We start from the raw sequence: 24,341 nt of genomic DNA on the forward strand, positions 1-24,341 counted from the left end.
GCTCAGGTACTGGCTGCACCTGGAGTGGTTTGTGTTTGAATGTGGGGGAAGAGGAAGGCTAGAGATGGAGTGGTGCTCAGTGAGTCTGCCCCACAGCATGCTGGCAGTTGGAAGCACCTCTGGGAATGACCCAGTCCAACTCCCTGCCACAGCAGCTTGCCCAGGATGACAATGCCCAGGTGGGGTTGGAATCTCTCCAGAGCAGGAGACTCCACAGCCTCTCTGGGCAGCCTGCTCCAGGGCTCCAGCACCCTCACACCAAACAAGTTCCTCCTCCTGTTCTGATGGAAGCTCCTGGCTTCCAGTTTGTGCCCATTGGCCCTTGTGCTGTGCCTGGGCACCACTGACAAGAGCCTGGCCCCATCCTCTTACCCCCCACAGGCCCTTTAGCTCTTGCTGAGCACTGCTCAGCTCCCCTCTGGGGCTGCTCTTCTGCAGGCTCTCAGCTCCAGGGCTCTCAGCCTTTGCTCCTCCCAGAGCTGCTCCAGACCCCTCAGCAGCTCTGCAGCCTCCTTGTCAGTGTTTCTCACTACCACTTTGTCCTGGTTTGGGGCATTCCTGAGCACCTGATCCAGCACTGCTTTTAACATGTGGTTTTGTGATGGAGGCAAGCAGCAAGGGACGTCAGGGGTGTGCTGGAAGGCCCTGGAGGCTCTGCAGTTTGTGCAGGGCTCTGTTCACAGGCTGCTTCCTTCCGGGCCTGCTTTTGGCTGCTGTGTGGCAGCAGATTGCCCTGGACAGGCATTTGGGCTGATCTCGACTGTTCATTATGTAAATAATCCTTGCTAAGCATCTTAGCAGGTTTCTATCTCTCACCTCAGTGCCCCTCTGCCCTCCCTTCTTCCTCACTCCTGGTGACTCCTTGCGCCTGGTTCTGCCCTGCTGTGCGTGGGCAGGGAGGCAGGCTGGGGCAGAGCCTGTCTCAGCAGCCTGCTGCGTGGCACAGAGCAGCCCAGAGCTGGGCTGGCAAACCTGCTTTGTGACAGGGGGAGCACAAAGCCTGGTGCTGAGAGTGTGCAGCCCCCCCCCCCAGGACTGCTGAGGGCTGGGGCTGGGTTTCTAAGGCGGTTTCTATGGGAGCCGGTGGAAGATCTCAGCTTGTGTTTCCAGGTCACTGGTGCAGGCTCCAGTTGAAGCTTAACTTGATCTTATTATGCACCCAGCTCGCTCCCAGAGAGCTGTGCTCACTTCCCCTCTGTGCCCAGAAGACCTCTGGGGAGCTGAGGTGTAAGCATGCCCTGCTCTGGCAGTGCTGCTGAGAGTTGTGCTTCACAGCAGCAGCTGCTGGCCGCCGGCGGTGCCAGTGCAGCAGCCCAGCCCCAGCCTCTCCCTGCCCTCCTCCTAGAAGGGTTCACAAGCAGCTTCTAACCTCCCTGCCTTTTGTGTTGCAGGTTTTCTCCCGAGAACACAGAGCTGCTTACAACCCTGGGCTTGCTTTACCTGCAGGTACTGAAGGCTCTTTGTTGGTGCAGCAACTTCCTTTCGAAAGCAAAGAATCCTGAGAGCAGTTTGGGCTGGGAGGGACCTCCAGAGCCCATCCAGTCCAACCCCCTGCACTCAGCAGGGACATCCTCCACTAGAGCAGTTTGCTCACAGCCTTCTCCAGCCTCACCTTCCATATCTCCAGGTGCTGCAACTACCTCCCTGGACAACCTCTTGCCTTATGATGCAGAACCTGTTCTTAAACCCCACTCTCAGTCTGCTCTTCTCTAGTTTAACATGACCAGGGGATGTTCTCTAGAGTCATTTCCTACCCACCTACCTGTGACATGGGTGTCTGTCTCTTCTGCCCTGCAAGAAGTGGTGCAAGGAGAGGAAATGGCCTCAAGTTCCCCCAGGGGAGGTTTAGGTTGGGCATTGGAAGAAACTTTTTCACTGAGAGGCTTCTCAGAGGCTGAAACAGGCTGCCCGGGGAGGTGGTTGAGTCCCCACCCCTGGAGATGTTTACATGGGTGTCTGTCTCTTCTCCCCTGCAAGAAGTGGTGCAAGGAGAGGAAATGGCCTCAGGTTCCCCCAGGGGAGGTTTAGGTTGAGCATTGGAAGAAGCTTTTTCACTGAAAGCCTGAAACAGGCTGCCCGGGGAGGTGGTTGAGTCCCCACCCCTGGAGATGTTTTGCAGTAGGTGTTTTAGAGCCCCAGGCAAAACCTGGCTTTGAAGATTACCAGGTTTGGAGCCTCCACAACTTCTTTGGATGGTGCTCAGGGCCAAGGTTTAGCAGCAGCCTTGGCAGAGTTCCAGACTGGCTGAGCTTGGAGGTCGTTTCTGTACAGAGCACATTTACCACCCCAGAGCTTGTTTTTCTCTATCTCCTTTCCCCCCTCCTTGTTGCTGCTAACAGCAAGTTGGAGCTGAGCCAGAGCAGGGATTCAGCCTGGCAAGCACCCTAATTCTCTGGTAAATCCTCCCAGTCAAACAGAACACCACCAGTCTTGGCCTTCTTGCTGGAGCAGCAGCCATGCAGCCCTGAAATCCTCCCTGGTCATGCCCCCGGGAAAGAAATGGGGATCGATTTAAATCACAAAGGCAGGCGCAGCCCTGGGGGCTGTAGGATCTAGGGGAAGGAGGATCTGAATGATAGAGTCAGGCAGGGCTGGAAGGGAGCACAAGGAGCAGCCAGTTCCAGCCCCCCTGCCATGCCCAGGGACACCCTACCCTAGAGCAGCCTGACCACAGCCTCAGCCAGCCTGGCCTTAAACACCTCCAGCCATGGGGCCTCAACCCCCTCCCTGGGCAACCCATTCCAGCCTCTCACCACTCTCCTGCTCAACAACTTCCTCCTCCCCTCCAGCCTCACTCTCCCCACCTCCACCTTTGCTCCATTCCCCCCACTCCTGACACTCCCTCACAGCCTCCAAAGTCCCTCCCCAGCTTTTTTGGAGCCCCCTTCAGATCCTGGAAGGCCACCAGAAGGTCCCCTGGGAGCCTCCTCTGCTCCAGCCTGCACAGCCCCAACTCTTTATCACAGTATCATCAGGGTTGGAAGAGACCTCACAGCTCATCAAGCCCAACCCTTTAGCACAGAGCTCAAGGCCAGACCATGGCACCAAGTGCCACGTCCAGTCCTGCCTTGAACAGCTCCAGGGACGGCGACTCCACCACCTCCCCGGGCAGCCCATTCCAGTCTCCACAGTCTCTGCTCACAGCAGAGCTGCTGCAGCCTGCTCTAGGGTAGGGTGCCCCTGGGCATGGCAGGGGGTTGGAACTGGCTGCTCCTTGTGCTCCCTTCCAACCCTGCCTGATTCTGTGATTCTAAATACAGGTCTGGAAAGAAATCTCTTTTCTCTCCAGTCAGAGACTTTCAGCAGGAGCCTTGGATGCCTTCAGTGGGTCTGTGTGGAGTTAGAAGGGAGTATGAGGGAGGAGTAAGAGAGAAGCAGCATGAGTAGAACATTTACCCTTTAGAGTCGTATCATAAGAGCAGAGAATGGGTTGGGTTGAAAGGGACCTTCAAAATCATCCAGTTCCAACCCCCTGCCATGGGCAGGGACACCTCCCACTAGCCCAGGATGCTCAAGGTCTCATCCCACCTGGCTTGGAACATTGCCAGGCTTGGAGGCTCCACAGCTTCTCTGGGCAACCTGTCCCAGTACCTCACCACCCTCACAGGGAAGAATTTCCTCCTAATATCCTGAACTCAGCTTTTTCCAGCCTAAAGCTCAGAAGTCTCTCTCCAGCTCTGCTGTAGCCCCCTTCCAACACCAGAAGGCTGCCATAATGTCTCTCTTCTCCAGCCTGGACAACCCCAGCTCTCTCAGCCTGCCTTCACAGGAGAAAGGCTTCAGCCCCTGCTCACCCTTGTGGCCTCCTCTGGCCTGCTCTAACAGTCTCATGTCCTTCTTGCACTGAGGACTGCAGAGCTGCCCCAGCACTGCAGGGAGGCTCTCAGCAGAGTGGAGCAGAGGAGCAGAATCCCCTCCCTGCCCCTGCTGCCCACCCTGCTGAAGATCAGCCCAGGACAGGGCTGGCTCTGGGCTGGGAGTGCACATTGCTGCCTCATGTTGAGCTTCTCATCCCCCAGCACCCCCAAGTGCTTCTCAGTGCTGCTCTCTGTCCATTCCCTGCCCAGCCTGGCTCTGTGCTTGGGTTTGCCCTGACTCAGGTGCAGGACCTTAGCCCCCAGGTCCCTGGGCTGTGATTCATTTGTTGGTTTGTCATGGCCCTGGGTCCAGGAGAGCTCTGCAGATGCTTCTGGAGCTTTCCTCTGGCCAGTAGTTGCAGGTGGGGTGTGCTCTGATGCAGCAGCACAAGGTCTGGAGTGGCAGGTGGGCTTCTCCTCAATTTCTGTGTCCACAGAAAGGACTCTGGGATCCAGAGTTGTACCCTGGCTAGGCTGGCACATTTCTGGCAATGCTCAGTTGAAAACAGTAGGATTTGGGTGAGTCTCAGCAGCCATGTGCTGACCCCTGGGCACAGCCAGGCCCACTGGCACCTGCAGTCCGTGAGAACACAAGGGAGGACTTTCTCCTCTGAGAAGAGTGCTCTGGGCAGTGGGGAAGCTGTGGTGAGGAAAGCAAGGAGTGGCTGTCTGGAGCCTGCTGGGAGAGAAGGAGGTGGAAAGGACAGCAGATGGAAAGAGGTGGTTGGTGGTTCTGCCACTTAACTCTGCCTTGGTGAGACCTCACCTGGAGAACTGCATCCAGCTCTGGAGCCCTCAACGCAGGAAGGACATGGACCTGATGGAGAGGGTCCAGAGGAGGCCATGAAGATGATCAAAGAGCTGGAGCACCTCTCCTCTGAGGACAGGCTGAGAGATCTGGGGTTGTTCAGCCTGCAGAAGGGCAGGCTCTGGGGGGACCTTAGAGCAACCTTCCAATTGCTGCAGGGGCTGCAAGAGGCTGCAGAGGGACTGTGCCCAAAGGCCTGCAGGGACAGCAGCAGGGGCAGTGGTTGGAAATGAGAGCAGAGCAGACTGAGAGTGGATGTGAGGAACAAGTTGTGCAGCAGGAGGCTGCTGCAACACTGCCACAGGCTGCCCAGGGAGGGGGTTGAGGCCCCATGGCTGGAGATGCTCAAGGTGAGGCTGCAGAAGGCTGTGAGCAACCTGCTCTGGTGGAGATGTCTCTGCTAAGTGCAGGGCTTGGGCTGGGTGAGCTTTGGAGCTCCCTCCCAGCCCAAACTGTTCTGTGCCTCTGTGACTGTCAACCCAGAGCTTGCCCCCACGTGGGAAATTCCGAGCCCAGGCTATGTGGAGAGCTTGGTTTGGGTCAGCACAGCAAATGCAGCCCAACAAAGCACATCCTGGGGCTGTGCTTCCTGCACCAGCAAACGCGAGCAGGTGCCTGGTGGCGGCAGGGGGGAAATGCACTGCTCTGAATCTCTGCTGGAGCTGAATCAGGCAGCCTGGCACCCACAGAGCGTGTGGGCTGCTTCTGACACCTCCAGCCCTGCTTCCCAGCCCCCCTTATTCTGAGTTTCTGATGCTTGTTTACTTCTTTTCCCAGCTGGGGGATTATCAGAGGGCCTTTGAACACCTTGGAAACGCACTTACTTATGAGCCAGGCAACTACAAGGTATGGGGAGGAGTGGAAATGATGAGGAGACAACTCTTAAAGCTCATCCCAGCATCGGGGCTTTGCCTTCTCCAGCCCAGGGCTCAGCCAGCAGAGGCTGGAAAGGAGCATTCCCAAAAAAGCTTAACTCTGAAGTGCATCTCTGGGGCTTGTCCCTGGGTGGGCTGCTCTGGCAGGGGGGTTGGGCTTCAGAGGTCCCTTCCAGCCCCTACCACTCTGTGATTTTGGGGGTGTGTGGAGACAGAAGGAGGGGAAGAGGCAGCACAGAGGGTGTGAAATTGATCCCTTTGGTTTGTAAGCTGAAGTTACAGCAGAGCCAGGTGGAATTGGCTTGGGAAGGAAAGGCTTCTTAGATGCTTCATTTCCCTTGGCTCTGCTTTGGGAAGCTGAGCCTGGCATCTGGGTTTCAATCCTGCTTGTGAAGCTGCTTCCCTTTTTTAGGCATGTCACTGACTTTCCCTCTGCCTTCCTGTCCTTTGTTGGGGGTGCTGGGGGATGAGAAGCCTCACCTGAGCCAGCAGTGTGCACTTGCAGCCCAGAGAGCCAGCAAAGCCTGCTGCAGCAAGAGCAGTGTGGGCAGCAGGGTGAGGGAGGGGATTCTGCCCCTCTGCTGCACTCTGCTGAGACCCCACCTGGAGCACTGTGGCCAGTTCTGAAGCCTCTGGGACAGGAAAGAGCTGGAGGTGCTGGAAGGTGTCCAGAGCAGGGCCACGAGGATGAGCAGAGGGCTGGAGCTGCTCTGCTGTGAGCACAGGCTGAGAGAGGTGGGGCTGTGCAGGCTGGAGCAGAGGAGGCTCCAAGGAGACCTTATTGTGGCTTTCAGGGATCTGAAGGGGACTACAAGAAAGCTGGGAGGGACCTTTTAGGCTGTCAGGTAGGGATAGGACTGGGGGGAATGGAGCAGAACAAGAAGTGAGTAGGTTCAGACTGGAGGTGAGGAGGAAGTTGTTGAGCATGAGGGTGGTGAGAGCCTGGCACAGCTTGCCCAGGGAGGTGGTGGAAGCCTCATGCCTGGAGGTATTTAAGGCCAGGCTGGATGTGGCTCTGAGCAGCCTGCTCTAGTGTGAGGTGTCCCTGCCCATGGAGCTGGATGATGCCTGAGGCCTCTTCCAGCCCTGCCAGTTGTGTGATTCAGTACTGTGGTTCCATGGCCTGGAGTGCTGCAGGCTGTGGCTGACACAGCCGAGGGCCTTGTGCAAGCACCTTGGACACCTTCACACTTCCAAAGCTTGCTTGTCACTGTGGAATTTCTGCACCAGAGTGGGTTAAATATAGCCTGCTGGAATCACTGTGGGTTTTTCCCCCCTGCATATATCCATTCATTAGCAGCACCAGGCAGCTGGTGTGAACTGGGCTGGCTTTGCTCTGCTTCTCTGGCACCAGCCCTGTTCCTGCCTCTGCTGCTTGGGAAAGGAGTTTCTTAGTGCACAGAACTTCCCTGGGGCTCAGGCTCTAGGAGATACTGCTGGCACCTCAAACATACCCATGTCATGGAATGCCAGGGGTTGGAAGGGACCTTCAGAGATCATCCAGTCCACCTGCACTGCCAGGGCAGGTCACCCAGGAACACATCCAGGTGGGGTTGGAAAGTCTCCAGGGAAGGAGTCTCCACAGCCTCTCTGGGCAGCCTGCTCCAGGCCTCCAGCACCCTCACAGCAAAGAAGTTTCTCCTCATGTTGAGGGGGAACCTCCTGGGTTCCAGCTTGTGCCCATTGTGCTGTCACTGGGCACCACTGACAAGAACCTGGCCCCCTCTTGCCCCTCGCCCCTCAGGTGTTTGTAGGCATCAAAGAGATGCCCTCTGAGGCTGCTCTTCTCTAGCCTGACCAGCCCCAGGGCTCTCAGCCTTTCCTCATCAGACAGGTCAGTCCCTTGAGCACCCTCCACCAGACTCTGGCATATCCCTGTGCCCCTCAAACTGGGGAGCCCAGAACTGGACACAAGCATCCAGATGTGGTCTCAGCAGGGCAGAGCAGAGGGGAAGGAGAACCTGCTTTGATCTGCTGCCCACACTCTTCACATGCTGAGGGAGATCATTTGCCTCCTTGGCCACAGGGGCACACTGCTGTCCTGTGGGTAATTTGTTACCCACCAGGACTCCAAGGTCCTTCTCCATAGAGCTGCTTTCCATCAGGTCAGCTCCTAACCTATGCTGGTCACTTTGCAGTGCTTCCCTAGCAGTTATGATCAGGAGAGTGCAGGAAGAAGTGGACTCAAGTCTCTCCTTTACTTCATTGTGTGATTCTGGAGTCCTCATCTTCTCCTGACTCTTGGCCTTGGCAGCCCCTAGAAGAAAGCCCCTGCCAGAGCTAACTGTTTGCTCTTGAGGTGCCTTTGGTTTGGTCATTCTGCCCCCATGCTCTCTTGGGGAAGCTTCACTTCCTCAGCTGCTCACCCTTCTCTTCTCTCCAAGGCTACCTTGGCAGCTGGCAGCATGATGCAGGCCCATGGAGACTTTGATGTGGCCCTGTCCAAGTACAAGGTGGTGGCCACTGCAGTCCCCGAGAGCCCCCAGCTGTGGAACAACATCGGGATGTGCTTCTACGGCAAGAAGAAATACGTAGCTGTGAGTGTGCCCCTGCAGCTGCTGCCAGCACCGCGGCTCCAGCCTCAGCGGGTGGGCTGGGGGGAGGGGACCCTGAAGATCACATGAGGAGAGGCTGAGGGAGCTGGGGGGGTGCAGCCTGCAGAAGAGGAGGCTCAGGGCAGAGCTCATTGCTGTCTGCAGCTGCCTGCAGGGAGGCTGTAGCCAGCTGGGGTTGGGCTCTGCTGCCAGGCAGCCAGCAGCAGAAGGGGACCCAGGCTGAAGCTGTGGCAGGGCAGGTCTGGGCTGGCTGTGAGGAGGAAGTTGCTGGCAGAGAGAGTGATTGGCACTGGAATGGGCTGCCCAGGGAGGTGGTGGAGTGGCTGTGGCTGGAGGTGTTGCAGCCAAGCCTGGCTGGGGCACTTAGTGCCATGGTCTGGTTGGTTGGGCAGGGCTGGGTGCTAGGTTGGGCTGGCTGAGCCTGGAGCTCTCTTCCAGCCTGAGTGATTCTATCATCTACGACCAGATTGATGGCAGTGGATGGAGGTAGACTCAGATCTGTCCACCACGTGGTGAGACAGGAGCAGCAGGAACCGGGGCAGTGCTACCAGGCAGGCAGGGCAAGAGAGAGAGAAACAGGCAGTTCCTCTCTATATAGGGGGGTAGACAGCAAGTGGGAGTGGGCTAAGCACTACACCTGGGGCCAGGTTCAGAGCCTCTCCCCGGGAGGAGTCAGAAGGACCTGGGGTGAGGTTCTGACCACCCCCCAGGGGCGTTCACCCTTTCCATACAGCACATTTGTTCCTTTCTTGAAGGCTATCAGTTGCCTGAAGCGGGCCAACTACTTGGCTCCCTTTGACTGGAAGATCTTGTACAATCTGGGCTTGGTGCACCTCACCCTGCAGCAGTATGCATCTGCTTTCCACTTCCTGAGTGCTGCCATCAGCTTCCAGCCCAAGATGGGAGAGCTCTACATGCTCCTTGCAGGTACACCTGTGTGCAGCAGGGGATGTGGCCCCTGGGGCTGCTCTCCTCTCCCTAGGAACCAGGGGGAGGACAAGAGGAAATGGCCTCAGGTTGCACCAGGGAAGGTTCAGGTGGGACATCAGAAGAAAAATTCTTCACTGGAAGGCTTCTCAAAACCTGGCACAGGCTGCCCAGGGAGGTGGTTGAGTGCCTGTCCCTGGAAGGTGTTCTAAAGACACAGAGCTGTGGTGCTGAGAGCCATGGCTTAGCCCCAGCCTTGGTTGGGCTGGATGAGCTGAAAGGACTTTTCCATCTGAAGGGATTTGATGCTTCTATGATTTTAGAGGCAGAAGTGGGTGAAGGCTGCACCAAGCAGCTCACTGAGAGGCAGAAAGAGGCTGTCCTCTTGCCGTGCTGAACTGCAGTCAGACGCAGATTGAACACTGGAGAAGCCTTCCTACACCTAGGAGTTTGGGTTGCCTAGGGTGTGGATTTCCAGCACTGGGCATTTCTGGGGTCAAGCAAGACAGAAGTGACGTTAGCAGGGTCAGTGGTGGCAGCAGCCTTGTGAAGCACCACCCCAGGTGTGTTCCTTGTGCTCTGCTGCAGTGGCTCTCACCAACCTGGACGACGCTGAGAACGCCAAACGTTCCTACGAGCAAGCAGCAGCCCTGGACAAGTAAGTTGTCATCTGCTGGGCCTCCCTCTGCCTGGTTTCCTGGGCAGGCTTTGTCCCTTGGTCTGCTTTCACAGGCTCACAGGATGTTAGGGGCTGGAAGGGACCTTTGCAGAGCTTTCAGTCCAACTTCCCTGCCAGAGCAAGACCAGAAAATCCAGTGCAGGTCGCACAGGAACACATCCAGACAGGGCTGGAAAGGCTCCAGAGAAGGAGACTCTACAGCCTTTCTGGGCAGCCTGTGCCAGGCTCTGGGACCCTTACAGTAAAGAAGTTCTTCCTCATGTTGAGCTGGAACCTCCTGTGCTGTAGTTTCCATCCCTTGCTTCTTGTCCTGTGCCAGGGCCCAAGTGAGCAGAGGCTGTCCCCTGACCCCTACCCCTCAGGTCACATTGCTCAGATCCCCTCTCAGCCTTCTCCTCTCCAGACTAATCAGCCCCAGGGAACTCAGCCTCTCCTCATCAGGCAGTGCTCCAGCCCCTGCAGCATCCTTTTAGCCCTCCCTTGGACTCTCTCCCTGTCCCTTTTGAACAGGGGAGCCCAGAACTGGATGCAGTATTCCAGGTGGGCCCTCACTAGGGTGGAGTAGAGGGGGAGGAGAACCTCTCTGGCTCTGCTGGCCACACTCCTCTTAATGCCCCCTCAATGGCTGGCAGCAGGGAAATATTTTTGTCCTGTTGCTGTGCAAGTGGCAGCTTTAAAACCACATTTTGTGGTGGTGGTGGTGGTGTTTAAGGATTTCAGCCAACTGAAAAATGCCAGAGAAGTTTTCTTGCAGAGCAGCCCAGAGCTGGTTTTCCTTCTGCTGTTTGGTTAGTGAGTCAGTGGTGATGGCTTTGGATTCCAGGCCTCCTTTCAGTGAAGTTATTTATACACCATGGAGCAGATTCAACAGAGGCAAAACCAGGCAGCCCTGCCTGTTTCATAACCCAAAAGCGAGCAGTGAGATGCTTCAGCCTGTTCTAAACTGGGCAGAGGGAGGATTTCAGCTGGGAGAATGAGGCCAGGAAGTTGGCATAAAGCCTGAGAAGGGGAGCAGCATGGTCACTTCTCCCCCAGTTTGGGAGCACTGTCTTTGCAGGTGAGCTCTTGAACCCACAGGTTGTGGCTCTTGAACCCACAGGTTCTGGCTCTTGAACCCACAGGTTGTGGCTCTTGAACTCACAGGTTCTGGCTCTTGAACCCACAGGTTGTGGCTCTTGAACTCACAGGTTGTGGCTCTTGAACTCACAGGTTCTGGCTCTTGAACCCACAGGTTGTGGCTATTAAACCTACAGGTTGTGGCTCTTGAACTCACAGGTTGTGGCTCTTGAACCCACAGGTTGTGGCTCTTGAACTCACAGGTTCTGGCTCTTAAACTCACAGGTTGTGGCTCTTGAACCCACAGGTTGTGGGTCTTAAACCCACAGGTTCTGGCTCTTGAACTCACAGGTTCTGGCTCTTGAACCCACAGGTTGTGGCTCTTGAACTCACAGGTTCTGGCTCTTAAACCCACAGGTTGTGGCTCTTGAACTCACAGGTTCTGGCTCTTAAACCCACAGGTTCTGGCTCTTGAACCCACAGGTTCTGGCTCTTCCTCCTCACAGCCAGCCCAGACCTGCCCTGCCACAGCTTCAGCCTGGGTCCCCTTCTTCTGCTGCTGGCTGCCTGGCAGCAGAGCCCAACCCCAGCTGGCTACAGCCTCCCTGCAGGCAGCTGCAGGCAGCAATGAGCTCTGCCCTGAGCCTCCTCTGCTGCAGGCTGCACCCCCCCAGCTCCCTCAGCCTCTCCTCACAGGGCTGTGCTCCAGGCCCCTCCCCAGCCTTGCTGCTCTTCTCCAGACACCTTCCAGCACCTCAGCATCTCTCTGCAATGGAGGAGCCCAGAGCTGGACACAGCACTGCAGGGGTGGCCTGAGCAGTGCTGAGCACAGCAGTGTATTGCTGTGGGAGAGTAGTTTCACAGGATCCCAGCATGGTTGGGTGGGAAGGGACCTCTGGGGATCATCCAGTCCAACCCCCCTGCTAAAGCAGGGCACCCACAGCAGCTTGCCCAGGATCACAGTGCCCAGGTGGGGTTGGAATCTCTCCAGAGCAGGAGACTCCACAGCCTGTCTGTGCAGCCTGCTGCAGGACTCCAGCAACCACAGATTGCAGGCAGCTTTGCAGCTGTGCTTTGGCCATTTCTGCCAACACCACAAAGTCCTTCTGACTCGTGAGGAACAAGTTCTGCTGCAGGAGGCTGCTGGGACACTGCAGCAGGCTGCCCAGGGAGGGGGTTGAGGCCCCATGGCTGGAGATAGTCAGGGTGAGGCTGGAGAAGGCTGTGAGCAGCCTGCTCTAGTGGAGGATGTCCCTGCTGAGTGCAGGGGGCTGGGCTGGGTGAGCTTTGGAGCTCCCTCCCAACCCAAACCACTCCAGGATTGAAGGAGTCCTTTCCCTGGCCCTCCTGATCAGCCTTCCCCAGCTAGCCAGGACCTTGGTGGCTGCTCAGAGCACTCCTGGGCAGCTTTGGTGCAAGAGAAGGGGCAGGAACTCAGCTCTGCAGTTCTGCTGAAGCACTTTTGGTGGTTCCCTGACGCTGCAGCTCCACAGTCTGAGTGGAAAAGTCAAAGCTCATCAAAGCTGCAGTGAGTGGCAGCTGGCAGAGCCCACTGGGAGCCGTGGGCAGGCGCTGGCAGGCCTGCTCAGCTGACAGGACCTGTTCTGGATGGTTATTGTGTGTCTGAATCCAGGGCATAGGATCACAGAGTGGTTGGGGCTGGAAGGGACCTTTAGAGGTCATCCCTGCAGTCAGCAGGGACATCTGCAACGGCAGCAGGTTGCTCAGAGCCACAAACAACCTCACCTGGAGCAGTTCCAGCATCCTGGGCCAGGGTCTCACCCACCCTTCAGTGTCAAACCTCCTCTCCAGTCTGGGCCTCCCTCTTGCAGTTCAAACCATCCCCCCTTGTCCTGTCACCACAGGCCCTGCTCATAACTGTCCCCAGCTCTCTGATCACCTCTTGAAGCACTCAGAGGCCACCAGAACGTCTCCCTGCAGCCTTCTCCTCTCCCAGAGAGGACCAAGCAGAACTGTCCCAGCCTGGCCTCACAGCAGAGCCCTTCCAGCCCTGCCAGCACTGCTGTGGCCTCCTCTGGCCCTGCTGCAGCAGGTCCCTGTCTGTGCTGATGGCTGCAGAGCTGCCCCAGCACTGCGGGAGGGGTCTGAGCAGAGCACAGCAGAGCGGCACAATGCCCTCCCGGGGACTCACCCTCCCTTGTCCCCACAGCCTCTCTCTGGTGGCAGGTTCTGAGCCCTCTGGCTGGCTGTGGTTGGTTCCATTGCCAGAAACACTTTCAGAGCAGGGCTGTGACACTTGGCCTGGGCACCCTGCTGGGGTCTGGCATGGGAAGCATCGTGGGAAAGTCCTGGCAAGAAGGAGCTGGTTAGGGCTGGTCCTAGCTCCCAGCTGTCCTCTGCCTGTGCTCCTTTAGCTGTTGCCTGTTGCTCTGCCACGTTGCTCCTCAGCTCTTGCAGGCAAATCAGCTCAGGAGAGTTCCATGAATGTGGGAACTGGGTGGGTTTGGGAGTCTTTTGTGCTTTCTTTTGCCTTTTTCTCCCTTTTTTGCCTTCTTCTTTTTAGCAGAGGGTTTGGATTATTTCTTCCTTCCCCCCCACCCCCCGACCCGTGTTACTTCCTTTGCTGTGGCAAAGGCAGCCCGGAGGGTTTGTGAGCTCCGTGTTGCAGCTCCTCAGCGGAGGCAAGCCCGCGGTTAGGAGCGCTGCTCTCAGCTCTCGCCTTTCCTGCAGCGCTGGCATCGCTGCGGGGGCTGAACCGCGGCGTGGGTGCGGTGCTGGGGGACGCGGTCCTGCGGCTCGGCAGCAGCGCTGCCACCGAGCCCCGGGCCAGCAGCTGGGCTTGGCCGCCTCGGAGGTCCCCTCCGCCCTCCGCAGCGCAGCGGCTCCGTGCTGAGGTCCCGCGGGGGAGCGGCGTGGCCCGCAGGTGGCGCTCGCAGCGCGGGTGCGGAGCGCTGGGGTGGCTCTGCTGTGCCAGCGCCGCTCCGCCAGGGGGCAGCAGCTGCGCACTCACGGCCGCTGCGCGGAGCACAAAGCCCCTGAGAGCAGCCAGACAGAGAGGGATCTGGGGGTGCTGATTGATACCCACCTGAACATGAGCCAGCAGTGTGCCCAGGTGGCCAAGAGAGCCAGTGGCATCCTGGCCTGCATCAGCAATGGTGTGGCCAGCAGGAGCAGGGAGGTCATTCTGCCCCTGTGCTCTGCACTGGTTAGACCACACCTTGAGTGCTGTGTTCAGTTCTGGGCCCCCCAGTTTAGGAGGGACATTGAGATGCTTGAGCGTGTCCAGAGAAGGGCAACGAGGCTGGGGAGAGGCCTTGAGCACAGCCCTACGAGGAGAGGCTGAGGGAGCTGGGATTGGTTAGCCTGGAGAAGAGGAGGCTCAGGGCAGACCTCATTGCTGTCTACAGCTACCTGAGGGGAGGTTGTGGCCAGGAGGAGGTTGCTCTCTTCTCTCAGGTGGCCAGCACCAGAAGGAGAGGACACAGCCTCAGGCTGTGCCAGGGGAGATTTAGGCTGGAGGTGAGGAGAAAGTTCTTCCCTGAGAGAGTCATTGGACACTGGAATGGGCTGCCCGGGGAGGTGGTGGAGTCGCCGTCCCTGGAGCTGTTCAAGGCAGGACTGGACGTGGCACTTGGTGCCATGGTCTGGCCTTGAGCTCTGTGCTAAAGGGTTGGACTTGATGAGCTGTGAGGTCTCTTCCAACCTTGGTGATACTGTGATAACCTCATCCCGTTGGCCTTGGCCCATGGATCCAGCCTGTCCAGATCCCCCTGTAGAGCCTCCCAGCCCTGCAGCAGATCAACACTGCCACCCAGCTTGGTGCCATTTGCAGACTTCCCCCCTGGTGTAGTTTGCTCACACTCCTGGCTGTGGCAGAAGGAAATCTGCTGTGCAGAACAGGTCTGTGTGAAGTCATTCTGCTCTGTCCATGGCAAGCTGCTCTCCTAGGAGCCAGAGCAGAGATCAGCCTTCACTAAGCTCACCTGGATGTGAGGGCTGGCACTCGCTAGAGGCAGTGCTGGGATGGTGCCTGCATGCAAAGAAGTGGCTGCTGCAGAGGAGAGCCTCGCAGGGCTGAGCCAAGCAGCACCCACTGGTGCGGGGATGCTCTGCTGAGCTCAGGCACCAGCTCCCTCACCAAGCGTGTGGGACTCTGTTGCATCCCCACGCTTGGCTGCTTGGGCACAGCACTGCTGGAGTGGGTCCAGAGGAGGCTGATCAGAGGGCTGGAGCCCCTCTCCTATGGGGACAGAGTTGGGGCTGTTCAGCCTGGAGAGGAGAAGGCTCCAGGGGGATCTTAGAGCTCCATTTCACTATCCAAGGGGCAACCTACAGAGAGGCTGAGGAGGGACTGTTGAGAAGGGCCTGCAGGGGCAGGATGAGGGCAGTGGTTTGGGGTTGGAACAGGGCAGAATTAGGCTGGACATGAGGAGGAAGCTGTGCACAGGGTGGGGAGAGACTGGCACAGGCTGCCCAGGGCTGTGGTTGAGGCTCTGTGCCTGGAGACATTTGAGGTCAAACTTGATGGAGCTCTGAGCAACCTGCTCTAGATGGAGGTGCCCTTGGTGAGTGCAGGGCAGTTGGAGAAGATGCCCTTTGAGGGTCCCTCCCAAGCCAGGCAGTCTGTGACCCTTGCCATAAGCCAGGAGCGTTCCCACCGCGAGCACTGCCTGCTCTGTGTGTCTGCTGCAGGTCCAACCCCCTGATCAACCTCAACTACGCTGTGCTGCTCTACAACCAGGGGGACAAGAAGGGAGCCCTCTGCCAGTACCAGGAGATGGAGAGGAAGGTCAATGCTTTGAAGGAGAGCAGCACTCCTGACTTTGACCCTGAGGTAGGTGCCAGCGGGAGCCAAGCAGCTGTGCAGCAGGTGGGGAGGGACTCTGCTGTGCAACGATGGGGGAGAAGTTCTGCCGAGGAGATCTCCCCTGCTGAGCTGCTGCTGCTGCTCTGCTCTTTGAAGCCCAGTCCTTCAATCAGTGCACAGCAAGACAAGACTCCCTCTTAATTAAGGGAGTGAATTAGCAGAGATGCTTCCCTGGAGCAGCCAGGCAGTAACCAGCCCTGCAGGCTCTCGGGTTTTTGGGCTGGGTTTTGTGGTGCTGTTGTTGGCTTTGTTGTTGTCTGAAGTATTCTTCTTTACAGTGGTCTCCTCCTTTTGCTTCTTGAGCAGATGGTGGAAGTTGCCCAGAAGATGGGAGTTGCCCTGCAGGTTGGGGAGAGCCTGGTCTGGACAAAGCCTTCTAAAGAGTCTAAATCCAAGCAGAAAGCTGCGGGCACAGGGAAGTCCTCCAGCACTCAGCAGCCCCTGGGCTCTAACCAGGCCCTGGGGCAAGCCATGTCCTCAGCTGCTGGGTATGGGAAAACCATGCAGCTCCCCACAGGTACTGCTCCTGTGCTGCTCTCTAAGGTGGGGCTGTGGGAGGGGAGAAGAGAAATCTCTCTGCCTTTGAGTAGAGACAGGAGGTCATAGAATCACAGAGTCAGGCAGGGTTGGAAGGGAGCACAAGGATCAGGCAGTTCCAAGCCCCCTGCCATGCCCAGGGACACCCTACCCTAGAGCAGCCTGACCACAGCCTCAGCCAGCCTGGCCTCAAACACCTCCAGCCATGGGGACTCAACCCCCTCCCTGGGCAACCCATTCCAGCCTCTCACCACTCTCCTGCTCAACAACTTCCTCCTCCCCTCCAGCCTCACTCTCCCCACCTCCACCTTTGCTCCATTCCCCCCACTCCTGACACTCCCTCACACCCTCAAAAGTCCCTCCCCAGCTTTTTTGGAGCCCCCTTCAGATCCTGGAAGGCCACAAGAAGGTCCCCTGGGAGCCTCCTCTGCTCCAGCCTGCACAGCCCCAACTCTTTCAGGCTGTGCTCACAGCAGAGCTGCTGCAGCCTCTCAGCATCCTCCTGGCCCTGCTCTGGACACTCTCCAGCATCTCCACAGCCCTCTTGGCCCAGGGGCTCCAGAGCTGGATGCAGCACTCCAGGTGGGCTCTCAGCAGAGCAGAGCAGAGGGGCAGAATCCCCTCCCTGGCCCTGCTGGCCACACTGCTGCTGCTGCAGCCCAGCCTCTGCTTGGCTTTCTGGGCTGCCAGTGCACACTGCTGGCTCCTGTGCAGCTTCTCCTCCAGCAGCACCCCCAAGCGCCTCTCCTCAGGGCTGCTCTCCAGCCTGGCACTGCCCAGCCTGGATTGGTGCTTGGCATTGCCTCACTCCAGCTGCAGGACCTTGCCCTTGCTCTTGTTGAACCTCCTGAGCTTGGCTTGTGCCCTGCCCTCTTCTGAGGTGAATCCTGTGCAGGTCCAGGCCTCTTTCCTTGGCACCACTAAGGACCTGTTCCATTTCTCTTGTGTGGAAAAAAACCTTTCCATGCAGGGGAGACTTGGCCAGAAAAGCTGAAAAATGAGTTGTGGCAGGAGTTTAGGGCTCACCTGAAGGACTTCATTGTCCATAACAGAGAAGGGCTTCATAGCATCAGCATTCATAACGTCAGTTGTCAGCCTAAAGCTAAGTATAGAAGCAGCTTCAGCAGGGAAGGGTCCTGAGTTGGTTTTTTTCTGCAAGGAGCCACTTCAGCTGCCCAAAGAACTCTTCCTGAGTTTGCCAGAACTGTGAGCTGAAAACACTGCTGTGGTTTTGACTGCAGCTTGAGCATAAACCAGCTCCAGTGGAACAGTTTTCCCTTCCAAAACGTGACCTAATTCCCAGGTTTGCACTGGCTGCAGCTCAGCTGAATGAGATTGGAAGAGGAGGCTCAGGGCAGAGCTCATTGCTGTCTGCAGCACCCTGCAGGGAGGCTGTAGCCAGCTGGGGTTGGGCTCTGCTGCCAGGCAGCCAGCAGCAGCAGAAGGGGACCCAGGCTGAAGCTGTGGCAGGGCAGGTCTGGGCTGGCTGTGAGGAGGAAGTTGCTGGCAGAGAGAGTGATTGGCATTGGAATGGGCTGCCCAGGGAGGTGGTGGAGTGGCTGTGGCTGGAGGTGTTGCAGCCAAGCCTGGCTGGGGCACTTAGTGCCATGGTCTGGTTGGTTGGGCAGGGCTGGGTGCCAGGTTGGGCTGGCTGAGCCTGGAGCTCTCTTCCAGCCTGCCTGATTCTATCATCTACAACCAGATTGATGGCTCTGTGATTCTGTGACCCTGAAGATCATTCAGTTCCAACCCTCTGCCATGGGCAGGGACACCTCCCACCAGCCCAGGCTGCTCAAGGCTCTGTCCATCCTGGTCTTGAACATGTCCAGGGAGGGGACATCCACAACTTCCCTACCTCCCTGGGCAACCTGTGCCAGTGCCTCACCCCCCTCACTGGAAAGAATTCCTTTGAGGACTGTGAGGCTGCTGGTTGGATAACTCACAAAGGAGCTGGGCTGAGCTCATGCTAGGCAGAGAACTCTGAGGGTATCTCATAGCTGTGGTTGTTCTGCACCCCCACTCTGCCTGAAGGGCAAAAGGAACAGCCAAAGCCTGTGCAGTAACTCTGTGTCCTCTCCCCAGGTGCTGGAGCTGCAGCTCCTGCTGCAAAGCCTCCTTCGCTGCCGCTGGAGCCCGAGTCAGGCTCAGAGACGAGCCCCGAGGAGACCTCGGCACCAGCAGAGGCTGAAGAGGAGAGGAAGGGGAAGCAGCAGAGCCAGGAGGCAGAGGAGTAGGATGGACTCTGCTCAGAACAGGCAGGTGCAGGAGCATCTCCAAAGCTGCCTGCTGATCCGTGGGGAAAGGCAGCTGCCCTGGCCCCTGGGGCACGGTGCCCTCACCCCACTGCCACCGAGTGTCAATGCAGCTCTTCCGTTCCTCCTCTCAGCATGTGGTCTCTCCTTTGGCCCGGGGGCTTGCTGCAGCGCTCAGAAGAGGTGTCTGTGTACTGCTGTTGGGTCAGAGCCCACTACAAGGGACTGGAGGATGGAGATCCATCCCTCCACAGGGTTGGCAGTCTTCATTGTGTGGGTGTAAGTCCTCCAGAGGCATCCAGCAGGGTTAGAAACGCTGGCAGTAGTGACACAGCATGCCTGACCCCACAGACCATCAAACACTTCAGTTTGTTAAGTGGCTGAGGAAGCCCTGCAGAGGCTGTAGTAAGGTCAGTGGTGAGGCCCTCAGAGAGGGGGTGAAGGTAGCAGAGCTCACCAGGGCAGGTGCAGAGCCTGGGGAGCACAGCCTGGCTCGCTGCACAAGAGGAGCTCATCACGCTCTGCTTTGCGAGGGCAGGACCCTGTGAATGCTTTCCCAGGGCTGAAGAAAGCAGCTGAACCAGCTGGGAGCTGGTCTTCCTTGGCAGGGCAGTGCCCTGGGCACAGGGCACCAGAGGCACTCTGAAACCCACCCTTCCCTTGGTGGTGGCAGTGGTGGAACACGGTGGGGGCTGTCTGGAGGCAACGGCCCCGGTGACAGGCAGCCTGGCAGAGGGTGGGTGGCCAAAGCAGAGCTGCTAGCAGCTCGTGTGCTGGGCAGCCAGCTGGGCCAGGCTCTTTAGGACTGGCCACCTCCTGATCCTGGGATTAGTCTTGGTATTGCTAGCAACCAGCCTCTTCTCAAGGATCAGCTTCTCGTTGCAAAGGTGGCCCCCAGCAAGGCTGAGTGCTCCTCTGCCAGCAGCCTACCTACAGCAGCAGCAAAGGTCTCAGCCAGATTCCTGCTTGCTGCTGAGGAGCAGGGCAAATGAGCCTCAGGGGGGCTCTGCTGCTGTGGTTGCAGTGCTGCCTGAGGGCTGGTATTGGCCAGCAAGGAGGGGGAGCTTGGTTTGTAACCAAGAGCAAGCATTTTGGAGAGGAGGAGAGGCAGCTTCAGTGTGAATCTCGGTTGTTCAGCTGTGGCAGCAGCTGCCCTCTGAGTTGTGCCCTCCTTGCAGCTGCATTCCTGGAGAAATCATTTCTGGGAGCTCCAAGGCAACAAACCCTGGATGAGGCACTTAGTGCCATGGTCTGGTTGATTGGATAGGGCTGGGGGATAGGTTGGGCTGGATGAGCTTGGAGGTCTCTTCCAACCTGGTTGATTCTATGATTCTATGAAAGCAGGTCCCTGGTGAGCAGAGCAAAGGGTTTCAGGGCTCAGGTGATGCCAGAGAAGATCTCAGCCTCCTGTTTGCTGCTACTGGCAGCTTGTTGCCTCTGGGACTGGTGCAGAGCTTGGTACAGGCCCTCACAACTTTGGGAACCACAGGCAGGACCATCATATGTCACAGAAACAACCACACAAGGGCTTGGGTTGGAAGGGACCTTAAAAATCAGCTAGCTCCAACCCCCACAGCCATGAGCAGATCTGGATCCAGCTCATTTTCCTCCCTCTCCTGGGGGCACTGAGAAGCACCCAAAGCTACCACTGCTGGGGGACCTGACCTCAGGATTTTCCAGACAGAAGGGAAGAGCTTCCCCAGCCAAGCTGAGGCTTCAGGCTCAGCTCTGTTTCTGTTTAATGCTGCCCAGAATCTGCTTGCTGCTTTTATTCCTGCACTGCTGCCTTGGATCACTCCAGAATTCACAAGCCCAGCAGAGCAATGGAAACCTCTCTGGAGCCACAAGGTAAGAGCAGTGTAACCAAGGCTCTGGAGCCACCAACGTCCTTCAGCAGTGCTCTGTGGTTGGCTGCCATTATCCAGAGGACACAAATGCATCTTTGCCACCATCCCACTCCCTGGGGAACACTGCAGCAACAGGAACCCTTCACTTGCTCCTCTGCTGTGATTGCTAAGACTGTCTGCTCAGCTCACAGGTGGCTTCCCTCCCCCCCAGCTGTCTTCTGCTGCTGGGTTTTGTGTGGGAACAGCTTTAGGGTAGCACTGCTGTAAGGTTCCCTGGGGTTAGAAGCTGAGAGCAGATCTTCTGTGCAGTGCTGACAGCCTCAAAGCAAGCAGGCAAGCAGCAGTGCCCATGGGCTGCAGTGCAGGCAGCTTTATCCACGTGAAACTTTGCACACTGAAGGGTCCTGCAGCAAAACACTGCCTGGGAAGAGGAGGGGAAGATTGGCACAGCAGGGGCAGAGAATTCTTGGCCTCACCTCCACCCCTTTAGCTTCTATCTCAGAATCACAGAATTAACCAGGCTGGAAAAGAGCTTCAAGATCATTGAGTCCAACCCTGCCCCACCACCATCTGCCTTCTGGGATCTGTTACCCTCATCACAATGGCTTGAAAGCTGCACGACAAAGACCTGTGACCAGAACAGTGTGGGTGCAGGGGGGCACAGGGGGTTACAGGAGGGCTACAGCTGCTTGTGAGCCTCGGGTTTGATTTTCCCTGCTGCCTTCCCACAACGTAGGGGCTGGAAGAGACCTCCAGAGCTCATCCAGTCCAACCCTCTGCAGAGCAGGAGCACCTTGAGCAGATCACACAGGGACACATCCAGGCAGGTCTTGAGTATCTCCAGAGAGGGAGACTCCACAGCCCCCCTGGGCAGCCTGCTCCAGGCTTCTGTCACCCTCACAGGGGAAAAATTCCTCCTCCTGTTTCCATGGCACTTCCTCTGCCTCAGCTGCCACCACTGCCCCTTGTGCTGGCACCGGGCATCACCCAGCAGAGCCTGGCTCCAGCCTCTGGGCTCTCACCCTTTTACCCTTCTATAAGCCCTCTGCTTGTTGTCAAGGACTTGTTGCCTTGCAAACCCCTTTGCTGTGCTCAAAAGCTGGGAGCAGCTCTCACCCCACTGCTGCTCTGAACCTGCAGCCCAGCAGTGACACAAGGAACGAAGCTCTCCCTGCTCCTCCCTGCTGCCACCTGCTTGGCAGTGGGGTAAGGTGAGGTGTGCCACGCTTGGAGGGCCTGCAGAGGCCCTGACAATAAATCTGCCTCTTGCATGCAGCTTCTGCAGGTGATTTGCCTCATCCAACCTGGCCTTCAACACCTCCAGGGAGGGGGCACCCACAGCATCCCTCAGCAACCTGTGCCAGTGTCTCCCCACCCTCACTGGAAGGAATGTTATCCTCATCTCCAGTCCCAGTGTGGGATCAGGGGACAGCAGGGATCATAGAATCAGCCAGGTTGGAAGAGACTGGTCCCGAGCTAGCTTAACGCCAGCAGAGCTTTCCTCTGGGCTCTGCTGCTCAAGGACCAAAGCCAGGCCTAAAGAAACCCCAAAACATGGCAAAAAAGCCTCCAGCTCTCAGTGGCCATTTCCCAGCAGTGTTCATCCCAACTCATTTGGATTCAGAGAATCCTAGGATCAAGCAGGCTGGAAGAGAGCTCCAAGCTCAGCCAGCCCAGCCTAGCACCCAGCCCTATCCAGTCAACCAGACCATGGCACTAGGTGCCTCAGCCAGGCTTTGAACACTTCAAGCCTGGTTTTGAAGCTTTGGCAGTTTTGCCCCTTTCTGCCCCTTGCTGGTGAAGAGTGAGCTGGGGTTTTACAGCCATGAGCCACTCTCACCAAGCCCTGGCTGCCCCAGATCCTCTGTCTGCTACAAAACCAGCCCCAGCCAACAACCCCCACAACTCTTCACTGCTTTGGCTTTGTCCCTCCTCTGCAGACCAACCCCACCCCCCCAGCAGCTATTTCCTGCTGCTCAGGAAGGGCTCTCCAAGAGAAAGCAGCTTTGCTTTGCTGGGCAGAGCTGTGGGCACAGCCTGGCCCTGCAGCCCTGGCTGTGACCGAGTTGGGCAGGCAGAGGGAGGCTGAGCGTTGGCAGCCTGTGAAAGAGGCCAGGCTGCTGGGCTGCTTTGTGAGCAAAGGCTGCAGGCTCCACCAGACTGGAGTGAGGAGGAAGTTGCTGAGCAGGAGAGTGGTGAGAGGCTGGAATGGGTTGCCCAGGGAGGGGGTTGAGGCCCCATGGCTGGAGGTGTTTGAGGCCAGGCTGGCTGAGGCTGTGGTCAGGCTGCTCTAGGGTAGGGTGTCCCTGGGCATGGCAGGGGGGCTGGAACTGGATGACCCCTTCCAACCCTGACTGATTCTATGGTCAGAGCAGCAGCAGAGCTGAGGAACAGCTCATGCTTGCCTTTAAGAGCTGTCCTTGGCAAGGGGGTCTGGGGAGCTCCACCTGCCTGCTCCTGGCAGATGTAAGGGTAGGAGAGGAGCCTGGGGCCAGGCATTCACAGCACACTGACAGCAGGCCAAGGAAGAAGCAGGACTTGGTGGGAGAGACCAGGAAGAAGGAATTAATGGTAACAATAATAACTGTAATTAGAGTTCAGCTTTTAGGCAGAGTTATCAGGTGACAGGATGAGAAGTGGCCTGAAATTGCACCAGGGGAGAGTTAGGTTGGAGATGAGGACAAATGACTTTGGTACAAGAGTGGTGAGGGATTGGCAGGGAGGTGGTGGAGTCCTCGTGCCTGGAGGTGTGCAAGGAACATTGAGCTGTGTGTGGCACTTTGGGACTTGGCTTAGTGGTCATGGTGGTGCTGGACTGATGGTTGGAGTCGATTACCTTGGAGGGCTTTTCCACCCCAAACACCTCTGTGACTCTAAGCAATGAACCTCTTGTTCACAGCAGCTATTTGCACAGCTTCACATATTGCTTGGGCTTGGAAGAGACCCTCAAAGGGCATCCTGCCCAAGCCCCCTGCACTTGCAGGAACACCTCTGACTGGAGCAGGCTGCCCAGGGCCACATCGAGTCTGACCTGGAATGTCTGCAGGGTTGGGGCCTCCAACACATCCCTGGGCAGCCTGCTGCAGTATTTCACCACTCTCACTGGGAAGAACAAATAGAAACTAAGAGACAATTGAGGCCTAACTAATTAACACTGCTGTTGACTTACCCTTGGAGAAGTTCTGCTTTTACCTGGCCGTGTGGCTGTGCCAGTCAAATCTGCCTCGCATCCCTGAGGGGGCTTTTTGGAGGAGAGAAGTGAAGGACAGCAGCAGGACCACTGCTGCTGACAGCTTGTGTGTGTTCAGTCCTGTTTGGCTTCCAAGTGGAGAATCCACAGAGCTTGGCCCAGCCTCAGGAAAGCAGGAGCCCAGCACAAGCACAGGATTAGATCTCCAGCTGGCAGGATGTGTGTGGGCTTTGGTGCTCTGAGCAGAGCAGGGATGTGGCAGAAGGCTGCAACCAAGGGCTGCAAAATGACCCTGCCAAGGGCCTCAGACCTTTTAGATGGCTGAAAGGAGTTTTTCATTTTAGCTTTTTCCCTGCAGGAAGACTAAAGCAGAGCTCCAAGTCCCATGCTACAATTTAGCTGTACTAATCCAAGTATCTTCTGGCTAGAAATGCTTCGACCCCCAGACGCAGTGCAGAAGCTGAGGGTGGGAGGAGCTGCAGGGGCACACAGCAGTTCTCCTCTGGCACAAGGCAGGAGGCTGTGCTCTGAGGGAGAGCAGAACACCCACTGAGAGCCAGCAGCGTGTGCTAAGTCAGTGCAGGTTACAACAGCTGCCAATCTTCACCCTCCCCGAGCGTCCAGGCTGGCACTGCCCAACAGCAGAACGTCACTGACAGCACTACTGAAAGGGATCACTGCAGCCTCAGTGACAGGGACCCTCCTCACCTCCATTCAGGTGCAAAGAGTGACCTAAAGCAACCTCCTCCAAACTCTGCTGCAGCTCAGGCTGGCACAGACACACTGGCAGCAGCAAATCCACTGCTCCTGGCAAAATGGGCCTGATAACCTAGGCTGAAGTGCCTGGAAGAGACAAAACCGTGCAGGAAAGAGACAGGACAGAAATGATGCTGGTGCAAAGACTCTGAAGCAGAACAGTCACCACGGACA

General features: G+C 57.3%; 1 protein-coding gene across 2 annotated transcripts in view; it reads left to right on the plus strand.

Moving 5' to 3' along the window:
* The window catches only part of BBS4 (Bardet-Biedl syndrome 4), a 56,344-nt gene extending 37,837 nt beyond the window's left edge, over window positions 1-18,507 (plus strand). The window contains exons 9-16 of one of the 2 annotated variants that reach the window (XM_064157220.1): window positions 1,392-1,446; window positions 5,443-5,511; window positions 7,925-8,077; window positions 8,851-9,022; window positions 9,611-9,680; window positions 15,411-15,552; window positions 15,892-16,102; window positions 18,205-18,507. In XM_064157220.1, coding sequence (XP_064013290.1) covers window positions 1,392-1,446; window positions 5,443-5,511; window positions 7,925-8,077; window positions 8,851-9,022; window positions 9,611-9,680; window positions 15,411-15,552; window positions 15,892-16,102; window positions 18,205-18,356 — 1,024 coding nt within the window. In that variant the 3' untranslated portion in view covers window positions 18,357-18,507. The remainder of the gene's footprint in view (window positions 1-1,391; window positions 1,447-5,442; window positions 5,512-7,924; window positions 8,078-8,850; window positions 9,023-9,610; window positions 9,681-15,410; window positions 15,553-15,891; window positions 16,103-18,204) is intronic. The other variant, XM_064157221.1, reaches the window with a different exon arrangement.
* The last annotated feature ends 5,834 nt before the right edge of the window (window positions 18,508-24,341 follow it).

The sequence above is a fragment of the Pogoniulus pusillus genome, chromosome 17 (assembly GCF_015220805.1).
Source record: "Pogoniulus pusillus isolate bPogPus1 chromosome 17, bPogPus1.pri, whole genome shotgun sequence".
Lineage (NCBI taxonomy): Eukaryota > Metazoa > Chordata > Aves > Piciformes > Lybiidae > Pogoniulus > Pogoniulus pusillus.